General features: G+C 68.3%; 1 protein-coding gene across 1 annotated transcript in view; it reads right to left on the reverse strand.

Annotated features, from left to right (window-relative positions):
* PIEZO1 (piezo type mechanosensitive ion channel component 1 (Er blood group)) overlaps nt 1-7,560 on the reverse strand; it is a 27,430-nt gene extending 19,870 nt beyond the window's left edge. Inside the window, 4 exon segments of the mRNA XM_077754189.1 lie at nt 115-157; nt 1,015-1,137; nt 4,975-5,070; nt 7,458-7,560. Coding sequence (XP_077610315.1) covers nt 115-157; nt 1,015-1,137; nt 4,975-5,070; nt 7,458-7,560 — 365 coding nt within the window.
* Between the last annotated feature and the right edge of the window lie 4,430 nt (nt 7,561-11,990).

The following is an 11,990-nucleotide window of genomic DNA, read 5'->3' on the forward strand; positions in this document are numbered from 1 at the left end:
TGGGGGGGGGCGGGTGCCGGGGGCGGGGGGGGCGGGCAAGAAGGGAAGTGGGGACCCCAGGTGCCGGAGGCCCCAGCCTCGGGCCTGGGAAAGGAAGGCAGGGGGAGGGCTCACCTTGTCACCCCTATGTGCTGGGAGAGGATCTGCCAGGGGCTGCCTGCGGAGAGAGGCATGGGGGGCGGGGTCAGCAGTGCAGCCCCGCAGCCCCGCAGCCCCGCAGCCCTGCCAGGAATCGCCCGGTCTCTGGGCTGCCCACACAATGCTGCCTCTACTAGTAGGGAAACTGAGGCCCAGCCAGGCCAAGCCAGGGGGGCGAATGGGGATCTGCAGCCAGGAGCGCAGGCCGGGCGCTCAAAACCACCAGCCGAGGCCACCGCACCTTGGGGTCCGTGTGGGAGGCCTGTCTGCGAAGGCAGGACCCGTGCGCCCAGCAGGCGCTTAGCTCCGCTCCACGCCCCGCCTGCTACACTGGGGTACGGACACGATCCCCACAGGCTGAAATCGGGAGCCCGGCCAGGGCAGGGGAGCCGTGGCGGCAACACTAGCTGTGGGCGCCGGGCACCCACAGTTCACGTGTCTGGAGTCCGGAGCGCCGAGGCCACTCCCTTCTGGAGCTGGGTGGGTGGGTGTCAGCTGGGAACCCCACCTGCAGGATGGGCAGCGGGGCGGGCAGTGGCCATGTCTCCAGGTGCCAGAGGAAGACGCTGACGGAGGGAAGGGCCTAGAAGGCCAGGGCTGCCCCGAGTGCCAGATTTCGGGGTCTGAATGAGCACCCTGCCTCACTCGGCCCAGTCCCAGGCCAACTGCTACTGGCTCTTAACCCGGCCCACGTGGGCTGCACAGAAATTGTGGACAGGAGCTCAGGGACCGGCCCATATTAGGCAAAGCCTGGCTGAGGCAGGGCGGCCGGCCTTTCCCGGGGCCGCGGCACCCCCTCCCTCTCCCCTGGCCTCCAGCTAGCTCTCCCGGGCCTGCTGCCCCGGGCACCCCCTTCCCAGGCCCGTGGAGACTCACAGCTTGGCTCCAGGAACCAGTCCAGGCGGGGCATGGTGTGCAGGCATATCTGGAAGGCCAGGTGGGCTGCCAGGAAGAGGAGGCTGAAAAGCAGCAGGGCTCGGAGGAGGCGACCAGTGTGGCCTGCGGGCAGAGGGGGCAGGGGCCAGGCTAGCACAGGGCCTTCCTTCTTTCACCCATCCTGGGGGACCCACGTCCCACCAGAGTCTGGGAGCCCAACCAGGAGACGCCAAGCTCAGGCGGAGACAGCCCCAGAGAAGCACTCCACGTGTCCTGCCCCTGGCGGGACGTGGCGGCCACACCAGGGCCGGGCCCTGCACCCGGGGAGGACTCACGGAGCCCTGGGGTCACTCTGCTCTGAGCGGGCACAGCTCGCACTCCGTGCGGGGAACGGAGACCCAGGGCCACTCGCCGAGCTCAGGTCCTGTCTCAGGACGCGGGCCGTGGCCGGCTTCCTGCTCTGGCCTCTCCAGCAGGAGCCCCAGCTCCTCCCCGTGCGGCCAGCTGACTCCTGGCTCGGGGACAGAGGCGTCACTTTCTCCTGCCCAAGGCTGGCGAGCTCGGGGCCCCTGCTCAGTTGTGTCCCCTCCCCCAGGGGTGGCCCAGCAGGTGAGACCCCTAGGGTGCCGTGCGAGCACCCGCCAGGGAGGCCGTGGCCGGTCCTTGTCAACCCACAGCCCCCCCTGACTTTGCCGAGGCTCAGAGAGGACAAGGAGCCCCCAGGGGCAGCCATGCGGGACTCGGGCGGCTTGGCTGACACTCCTTTCTAGGTCCCTCCCCGCCTCCAGCCCTCGGTAGGGCAGGGGTGAGTGACAGGGAGGGCAGGGTGGGGCTGCGGAGCACTGGGAAGGAGAAGTGGAAAATGAACGGAACGTCTGGCCGTCAGCCCCGGCCGGGCCAGCTCTGCTCGGAGCACTGGGCCAAGGGCACGGAGAGGCCACAGGCCTCCCATCAGGAGGAGGGGCTGGGCTACCTGTGCGGGAGCCTGCGGGGGGGGGGGGCGCCGCTGCACCCCTCCCCTGCCAGGAGTCTAGAGGGGCCCTGGGGCTGCCCTCCCAGCCAACTCCCCCGCCCTGCTCACCTGTGCAGCCCCTCCCCTCCACACCTAGCACATCCCGCTAGGGGGCAGTGGGGGAGGACCTGGCAGCCCCGTGGACACCCAGGCTGGCCTCGGGCACAACCGGGCCCCGGCACTACCAGACCTCACGTATTACGGGACCTCGGGCACTACCAGAGCTGCAGCCTCAAGTGCCAGGCTGCTGGGCTCCTCACACGCACAAGAGCCCGGGGATCAGGGAGGGAAGCGCCAGGCTCAAGACCCCTTAGCAGGAGGGCGCCCCCCCCGCCCCCGTCTTCCTATCCGGCCCCTCTTAGACTGGCCAAGTGTCAGATGTCACTGCCTCCCCACCATCCACCCCTCCTCGTACCTAGTTCGCTTCTCGGGTGGGCACACCGTGTCCTAGACCACAAGCCACCACCAAGCCAAAGGGGCCAGAGCGCTGGCCACGTGGCTGGAGCTCCCTGCCAGGTGGGGGCTGGCTGAGCAGGACGCGGGAGGGGCAGGGAGGCCAGGCATGGAGCTGGGGGGTCAGGCGGGCGAGGGGCTCCTTCATCTGCCCGGGAGGGGCGAGGGCTGGGAACCCCTGACGATTGTGAGGTTTGGCCCTGAGAGCTGGGAACAGGCAGGGGAGGGGTGCCGAGGGGCACACTGGCCGCAGCAGGGCCCACAGGCTGCTGCCAGCTCACTGTCCCAGGACCTGAGTGCCACTGGCCCTGCCACTCGAGGCCGGCATACACAGGAGGCACCCCCAACCGCGTCCACCGCAGGGGAGGGAGCCCAGACACCCCCCCCCGAAAGATCAGGGGGCTCAGACTCTCCAGGGAAACAGGAAGTGAGGCCGCCGGGCCGTGGACCCCAGGAGCAGAGGCGGCGGGACGGGCTCCCAGAGGGGGTTTGTACAGAGAATAGCAGGAATCTGGGGTTTGAGGCCCCCCAAAACCGCCCTGACCTCCGTCTACACACACGGCAGGGCACCTCGTGGCCCGCCGCCCCCCACCTTCACCCACCCACCCACCAGCCTCGTTCACACACCCTCTTCCTGCCAGCCAGGCGGGGCGCCAGCTCTTTGCAGACCCCCCCCACCCCCGATGGGAGCCCAGCCCTCAGGGGCACAGGGGGTGGGATGGGGACCCTTGGAGCAGCTCCTGGGGTGTCCCAGGAACTACGCTGAGAAGCTGGGGAGGGGGCGCCCGCAGTCACCCCCAGGGAGAGCAGCGGCAGTGCCGGCAGCACCAGCCCCTCGGGTGGGCTTCGTCCTGAGGCAGGGACGGGTGTGAGGTCCCCAACCGTGAAGCACCCCCACCCGCCGCCCGGGCCTGACCCCTGTGGGCTCCGAGCCGGCACGGGGCCGGGGGACGGGGCCAGGGATCAGCCCCCTCAGGGCTCAGGCAGCATCAGACCTTCCACCAGCTGCCCAGCCTCCACGCCGGCCCACCCCGAGGCCAGGCTGCGCCTGTTTTCCTCTCTCCCACTCGGAAAAACCCAGCAGCCTCCCTGTTCCTGAAGGGCCTCTGGGGGTGGACAGATGGACAGACAGAGGTCGGGCAGGAAAGTCCTCGAAGAGCCCCCCCACCTCCGGCCCCCAGCAGATCCCTCCTGCTCCGCCCGCTCCGCCCACTGGCCGTGGGGGGCTGGGCGGGGGAGGCTGCGAACAGAGGCACTGGCTCCCTGGACGGTGGGGCTGGCAGATGGACAGATCGCGGGTGGAGGAGGAGGGTGCCGGGCGGGGGAGGCCCTGAGGGAGGTACAGACCCCAGGGCCTGAGCTGGGCCAGAAGCCTTCTTCGCCCTCTGCTCCCAAAGTTCAACCCACACTCAGGACCAGCGTCCCAGCAAGGAGGGAGCCTGATGGGGCTTAGAGCCAGTGTCACAGGCCAGGGAGGGGTGGCCAGCCACCACTGTGGGGGCAGAACGACACCCGCCCCCTCCCTCGATGTCCACACCCCAACCCCCGGATCCTGTGACCACGTTTATGTGGCGAAGGGGACTCGAGGCTCCAAGCAGCTGACCGGAGAGCAGGCGCTGACCTCGGGTCCCCAGGGAAGGCCGGGTCACCACAGGGTCCTAACAGTGGACCAGAGTCCAAGTGACGAGGTGACACTCGCCTGGCCGTCGCTGGCTTGGGTGATGGGGGGAGGGGCTGCGGATGCCTCTAGAAGCTGGAAAGATGAGGCAGCGGATCCCCCTGGGAGCCTCCAGAAGGACACAGGCACGGACGCTGGCCCACGAGGCCCGTGCTGGTGTCCCGGCCCCGCCGGAGCGGACGAGGCCGTGTGCGGCGGCCGCGAGGGGCTCCGGGGCCCGGACCAGCCAGCAGCCACGTCCAGCGCCTCGGCAGGTGGAGCCTGTGGCCTGTCCCCTTCCCGGGTCTCAGCTGTCACGGCCCGACCTGGGCCTGGCCCAGCTGGGACTCCATCTCTGCCAGGAGCCGGCGCTCGTGGTGCTGACAGCCTGCTCCTCGCGGGGACCCCGGTTCCCCTCCAGCCCCAAGGGGGCCTTCCCGCCCCGGGGAAGGGAGAGCAGCCTGGGGCAGGTCGCCAAGCACGGCCCTCCCTGCAAAGCTGGGCCCTCCAGCCGGTGACAGACTGAACCCCACTGAGCTCACGCAAATGGAAGGAGCCTCACTTCAGGGGGTGGGGCCGGGGGGGCCGGACACAAGGGGCTGGTGGNGTCCACTGATGCCCACGACCTTCAGCATCCCCGGAGCACGCAGTGACAGAAAAGATCCTGCACTTGGCCGAGGGTCAACAATGAAGAAATCTAACTTGGGGCCACCCTTCCTGTACCCCGGCCGCCCGGGGCTTCTGTGGAGCACGCAGCGCCCGGGCCCGAGGCCCAGCTGGTCTGTGGACAAGGAGCTCCGAGATCCCGTTGGCCGGGAGCCGCCCCACGAGCCCTTACCTGGGGTGCCGTGCGGAGAAGGGCCCGGAAACCAGGGCAGCAGCAGCAGGAACAGCAGGTAGGTCAGAGAGAGCGCGTTGAAACGGGACAGGCAGGCTGCAGGGGAGGGGAGGGGAGGGCGGTCAGCCCGGCCCACGGGGTCCGGCCCCGTGCCCCGGACCACACCCNAACACTGTCCCCCAAAATCATCCCCAGACGTTGCCCCTCAAATACCATCCCAGACGTCACCCCCTGAATACCACCCACGCAGGCTCCCCCGACATCCAGCCCCCAGCACCGCCCCCCAGCCCACGGGACATCACCGTTGAGCATCGCTCTAAAGCCCCCGCAAAGCAAAAGCCCCGGTGTCACCTGCTTGTCATCCCTGCGCGGCTGGCTGCCTCCTTCCCCGTGTGAGCAACCTCACCCACCGTGCGACACGTCACCCGTCACTCAGGATTCACACGGTCACACGGCGTCCAGGCAACACACAGTCATCTGTCCCTGTGTCCCCAGACAACACACGTACCCGTCACTCAGCACGCGCACCGTCACACGTGTCCCCAGACAACACACGTACCCGTCACTCAGCACGCGCACCGTCACACGTGTCCCCAGACAACACACGTACCCGTCACTCAGCACGCGCACCGTCACACTGTGTCCTTCTACAACCAGTCCTTTTTACCTACATCCCGTGCTGTGATTCCCTTGTCTGTATGTGTCCTGTGTGCCTGTGTGTCAGGCACACGCCACCGTGTGGCGTCCTCCCCCCACGGACAGTGACCAGGTGGCTGACCTTCCTTCCTTTGTAAAATTCTAGTTTCAGGTAACACACGGCACAACTGACTTCCGCGATCACCTCTCCGAGCCTTCACTCACAGCTCGCGGGGACACGCGGCCACCCCACGGCTCTCGGCTCCACCTTCTCTGAACGGACTCGTGGGGCAGACACAGCCGGCGGCCTGGCTCCTGTCCCCGCCCGAGAGCCACCGTGTGCCCGCGGCCCGTCCCCGCCTTTTCTCTCGACCACACACGCCCCGCCTGGCGCATCTGGACGCCACCTTGACCGAGTGTGGCCGGGGGGTCGGGGCGCCAAGGAATCAAGGCTTGTGAGGGGATGACGGGGGACATGTCCTGATGTGGGTGTCATTGCCAGGGAGCCTTTCCCGGGGTGCCCGAGGCCGGCTGGAAGGGCGGGGCTGGAGGGGCCCCGGGGCGAGCTGTCTCTGCCGCCCGCGCCTCCATCACCTCCAGTAGCAAGCGGCCCGGGAGGCCGGCGGGGACCCCTGCGGGCACTGGTGCCCACCGCGGACCCGCCCCCCCGGACAACCTGGCCTCACGGAGCACGTGGACCCCGCTCTGCTTTCCACCGAGAAGCCGAGTCTACAAGCCACCCCAGGACCTACTCTCTGCACCCACGATGACGCGGACATCCGGGTGACAGCCAGAGCCCAGACAAGCTGACCCGGACTCGCCCAGTCGGCTACGCAGGCCGCCTCCGGGGCAGGGAGCGGCGCAGGGCCCGGTGGGGTGTGCAGAAAACAAGTGTGGGGCCGGGCGTCTGCTGGGGGGGAGGAGGGGCTAGAATAACAGTGGCTCCAGGAGGAGGCCACTGTCCCCACCTGAGCGGGGAGTAGGGCAGGGGCCCTGGGGGCGTGGCCAGGTCTGCACCTTCCACAGCCTCGAGCTGGCATCACCAGGTGGGGACGGGGACCCCTCCTCCTGGGGCTCCTCTGGGCTCCGACCTCCCGCCCCTGCTGTTCAGACAGGCCTTGGCCGGAGTCCCTCCTGCTCCGCAGGGACGGAGGAGGGGCTCCCACAGAGCACAGGCCACGGAGCCCCACCCCAGGCCCACAGTCACCAGCAGGCGCTGGGCATGCCTCTGCCTGAGCCTCGCCTCGGGGCTCGGGGCCCTCCCCCAGGCCAGGACCTTGGGCAAGAAGAGAGGCTGGGGTGGGGGGAGGAGCGGACCCCCGACTGCGCGGCCGTGGGCAGCTTGCTCCAGGCCTCTGTTCCCACGTCTGTGCAGCGGGGTTCACCCGTCCTGCCTGAAGGGTCGTCCGCGTGTCACACTGAACGGAGGGCCGGGTGCAGAGCTGGGGCTGCAGTCCGGTCCCACCGACCGCTGGCGACGCCCCTCCGATCAGCCCAGCCACGCGGAGGCCCGGGAGCCCCAGGGGGCCGCTCCAGGTCACCCCCCACCCTGAAGGCAGGGCGCCTCCCCCTCCCATCGCACGCTGGCGGGCACCGGCTCGACCAGAAATACAACATGTACAGCAAACGCGCATTTTCATTTAAAACAAAATCCATCTGATCCGACCCAAGGGGCCGGAGGAAAATGCATTTACGGCAAACGCTTCTGAAGTTCCTCTTTGTGCCCCAGCCCCCACGTCGTCTCTCCCCGAGTCACAGCGACCGCCCCGGCCTGTCCCCAGAGAGGGTGGCACCCCTGTACCAGCCAGGCTGTGTCCACCCCACCGTGCCCGCCCTCGGCCCCTCACCCGGCACCCGCCGTCGCCTCTCGGGGCCCCTGCTGCTCTGGCCCAGGCGCCCGGCAGTGGGTCTGGGGGAGCAGGTCTCGGGGGCCGGGATGGCGACGGTCATGGTGCTGCTTCCTGGACGCGGAGCTTCAGTTCAGGAAGATGGAAAGTTCCATGGACGGGTGGTGGGAGCGGCTGCACAGTGCGGAGAAGGCACGGCACGCTTACGCGTGTGAAGACGGTCGATTTGGTGCCCTGTGGCCTTTCTTTAAAAATTTTTTTTAAATCTTTATTTTTGAGACAGAAAGAAAGTGCGAATGAGGGACGGGCAGAGAGAGAAGGAGACAGAGAATCTGAAGCAGCTCCAGGCCCCGAGCTGTCAGCACAGAGCCCGACGTGGGGCTCGAACCCACGAACCGTGAGATCATGACCTGAGCTGAAGCCGGACGCTTAACCGACTGAGCCCCCAGGCGCCCCTTCTGTGTCTTTCTTTATATTTTTAAGTTGTCTCTGCCTCCAGCGTGGGGCTCGCAGTTACAACCCCGAGATCAAGAGTCACACGCGGGGATAAGTTCAGGTCCCATGCTGGGACCGGCTCTGTGCTGGCAGCTCGGAGCCTGGACCTGCTTCGGATTCTGTGTCTCCCTCTCTGCCCCTCCCCCACTCACACTGTCTTGCTCTCTCTCTCAAAAATAAAGATTTAAAAAATTAAAAAAAAAAGAAAAAGCTGCATGTTCTACCAACTGAGCCAGCGAGGCTTCCCTATGTTCTGTGTCTTTTACCAAAATAAGAAAACAAACGTGTCCTGAGTCCAGCAAAGGATGTCGGAACCCGGAACCCGAGGGAAGGGCCGGCCCAGCGCGGGAAGGGCCCCGTCCTGTCCCCACGCCCAGGCTGAGCAGAAGGGAAAGAATCTCTGAGAAGCTTATCTGCCCGAAGCAGGAAATCAGAGATGGAGAGTCAGAGGCACGGCCGGTGGGGCGCCGCCAAGGGACCCGGCTCCGCGAGGGACCCACCACGGCCCGCGAATCCAGCCCGCTCGCTCTGCCCGGCAGAAGGCAGTCTGGGCTCCGCGGCCGCGGGGATGCGAGGGAGGCCGCGTCCCAGCCGCACTGACGAGGGGACAGGCCCCCGCTCCCAGGCGCCCGGAGGTCTCGGCCCCCCGCCCCCCGGAGCGTGCCAGCCCAGCTGCCGTCCCTCACTCTTCCCAGCCGGGCCGGGAAGCGGGCACCAGGCAGGCGGGCACGCCGGCCCAGGGGACGTGAGTGGGGAAAGCCGGCCCCGCTGCCGCCAGCGGGTGGGTGGCAGGCGGGCTCGGGGCCTGTTCTGGGCCGGCCACCCTCCCCCGTGAGCAGGGACTGGGGACGGGGCGAGAGGCCAGCGCAGCTGTCGCTCACGGTGCCCTGTGTCCAGGGGAGGGCGCAGGGGGCCTCAGAGAGGACAGGCCTCCTGCTGGTGTGGCCAGGACTTAGCTCCAGACTCCTGGCTCCACCTCCGGGCCTTTAGGGTCACTCCGTGCAGCCATCGAGGCTGCCGGGCTAAACACCATGAACGTGGCCTCCCCGTCCAGGCTGCCAGGCTAAGTGCCGTGAATGTGGCCTCACTGTGCCTGTGCATGCAGAGAAGGCCCAAGACATCAGAGCAGGCTGCCTGGAGGAGGTGGCATTTCTTTTGGCCCTGAAGGCCAGCTAAGACTCGGGGAAGGGTAGAGGGGGTTTCGGCCAGGCCCAGGCTAACGCAGAGGAGGAACTATCTGGAGGGGACAGGCCCGCTCTGCCCAGGCGGCCCCCACCTCCCAGGCTGGCTGTGACCTCATGGGGGAAACATGCCTTTTCCTGAGCCAGAACAATAGGCTGGGGGTGGGGGAGCCCTGCCCAGCAGGAAGGACTCCCAGCGCCAGGCCCCTCACCCGCACCGCCAGGGCATGCTTAACCCTTACAGACCCACACACGGCCCTCCAGAGCCCTCCAGGCCCACCCAGCAAGCAGCCCACCAGGCCCTGGGCCTGCAGAGGAGGGAAGCGGGGTCTCAGCCAGCGCAGGTCAGGAGGGGGGTGGAGGGCCGACCACACACTGCTTGGCCGGGGCTGGACCCCAGGGCCCCGCCCCCAGGCTGCGAGTGTCAGGGGGAAGGAGGCTGCCCAGACCCTCCCCACTCCATCCTTCCTGAGGAGCCGGTGCTCCGAGCCTCAGTTTCCCCATCTATGAAGCAGGGTGGACGAAGCGCCTGTACATGGAAGGGGGGGATGGGTGGGCACTTCGCCGGCTGGCAGGGTCCTCAGGGGCCCCACGGCGGGTGTGTCCGGCACCCCTGGGAGGGAGGCTCCAAGCAACAAACACGAAGGTAGAGGCCAGTGTGGGCACGGGGACCCAGGGAGGGGCCGGGGGGCCTGGACGGGGGCGACAGCCAGCACAGTCCCGGCACCTACGACGGGCGGGGCAGCTTCCTCCACGCTGCGGGTGAGGGGCTGAGGGACGCCCAGGGACCGGGGCTGACACCCTGCCGCTTGGAAACGGTGCAGGCCCAGGTGACCCTGGGCACAGGACAGAAGGGGCTGGCGTGGGGGGTGGGGGCTGGTGCAGNGGCTGCAGTAGAGGGAGGGGCACTTCCTCCTCTGCCCGCTGTGCCCTGCAGGGGTGAGGCCCTGAGGACCGGGCTGGGCTGCCAGGTCACAGGGAGAGAAGGCCCGAGGCCGCCAGCCCAGCGGTCTGGGAGGAAGAGCACCATGTCTCCACCCTCCTCGGGGCCTCGGTCTCCCCCCTGGTGAAAACGGGGAGCCAAAGGGCCGGAGTCCGAAATCTGGGGGTTCTGCCCAGCTCTGCCTCCCCGGGCCCCATCCCCCGCTGGGACACAGGATCCCGCTGTGCCCCTCGGGGCCGCGGCAGTGGCACCGGCCCAGCACGCACGGCAGGACCCCCCGGGCACTGGCACACGGCAGCCGGCCGGCCACGCGTGGGATTCCTCTCGAGAGAAACAGAAGCGGAAACAGGATTCAGGCTCGTAAATGTACAGAAAGTCCCGGGAAGGTCTCTGCCAAGTTGCTGCGGGCGCTCACCCGTGCAGGGCCCTCGCGCCCGTCTGTAAGTCCCCTTTCTCTCAGGACGACGTTCTCACGCGCCCCGGACCCGCTCACAAGTGAAGTGACCCCAAAGATAAAAGCCTGGGGGGGACGTGGGGAAGGGGAGAGACGTGTGGCCTGGGCTCTCCTTTCACACCAGGGGCTGCGGGCTGGGAGGGGCCTGAGTCGCCTGAGTCCCCAGGGCAGGGTGGCAGTGGGCGGGACTAGGCTTAGGCTCTCCAGACCCGGGGTGGCACCTTCCAGGTCTGCCATCTGCTGCCTGCGGGCCGAGCCCCTAGGAGGCCAGGTGGGGCCTGGGGACCGGAGGTCAGAGTCCCAGACGACAGCTGCGAAGCAGGGCGACTCCCGGGGTGGGGGGCCTAGTGCGACCCCGCGCCCTCCCCCAGCCTGCCGCCTCCCCGGCTGTGCTCACGCCCCTTCCTTGGCTTGGAGGAGCCCGTGAACACCCTGCTGGCCTCTGCCAGGGGGCGGGGCGGGGGAGGAGGGCAGCCATGGCAGACGGCCGCCGCCTGCCCTCCGCTGGACCGCCGGCCCCCCAGCTGCGGTGCGTCCCCACGCTGGGATGTAAAAGCTGAACCCAGCCCCTGACCCGAGGTGACCAAAGGTCTGGACCTTTCTGGAAGAGGAAGGGGGGGAGGTGGGCCTAGGGCACAGAGTGAGCCGGCCCCACCCAGGCACCCTGTACCCTCTGGAGATGAGATCTCTGGTCACAGGAAGGCAGGGCTGGAGGTCAGAGCCTCGGAGCACCCGGGCGGGAGGGGGAGCGAGGGGTGCCTCCGGGAACCCGGCTCCTGGCCAGGCTGCACTCAGACGACCCGCCACCTGCTCACCAGCCCCACGAGGTCTCCAGCATGTGCCCCACAGCGCCCCACCCAGAAAGTTCTGCCGAGGGGCCTGGCGCCCCGTCCCCTCAGCAGCTCCAGCACCAGCCACACACCGGCTGTTGGGGCCTCTGACCCACAGAGCACCACACAGGCCTGGGGGTTGGTCATGACGGACGCCACCCCAGGGACGGAGAGCACCNGGTATTGAGGGGCAGTGGAAGCACCACTGTGGGGTTGGGGAGTGGCAGGGGGGGGGGGGGGGGGGGCGGGACAGGACACAGCAGCGGTCCCCACGCGCCAATGCCAAGAACACTGTGTTACCTACTGGGAGCCCAGCCAAGAGCCCAGCGCCCCGTGCTGCTGGCCGAGGGTTTAATCAGCGTGGGGTCCGGGACACTGGGTTTCACGGCTCACCTGACAGCCAGGCTCCCCCTCCTCCCCCCCAGGCCCGAGGACCCGGCGGCCACCGAGGGCCGGGCACAGAGGGGCCCCTGCCACATCCTCCCACATGGTCCTCGGGCTGCGGGCCTCCCAGCCACACGCAGCCTCAGTGAGGTGGGCACAGTGTTGAAGAGCGGCAGAGCGGGGGACAAAGGGGCAGCAGGGGTCGGCGTGTGACCCACGGGGTGTCGCCACGGGGCCCACGCCGTG

Source organism: Crocuta crocuta, unplaced genomic scaffold (genome assembly GCF_008692635.1).
Source record: "Crocuta crocuta isolate KB4526 unplaced genomic scaffold, BGI_CrCroc_1.0 scaffold61, whole genome shotgun sequence".
NCBI lineage: Eukaryota > Metazoa > Chordata > Mammalia > Carnivora > Hyaenidae > Crocuta > Crocuta crocuta.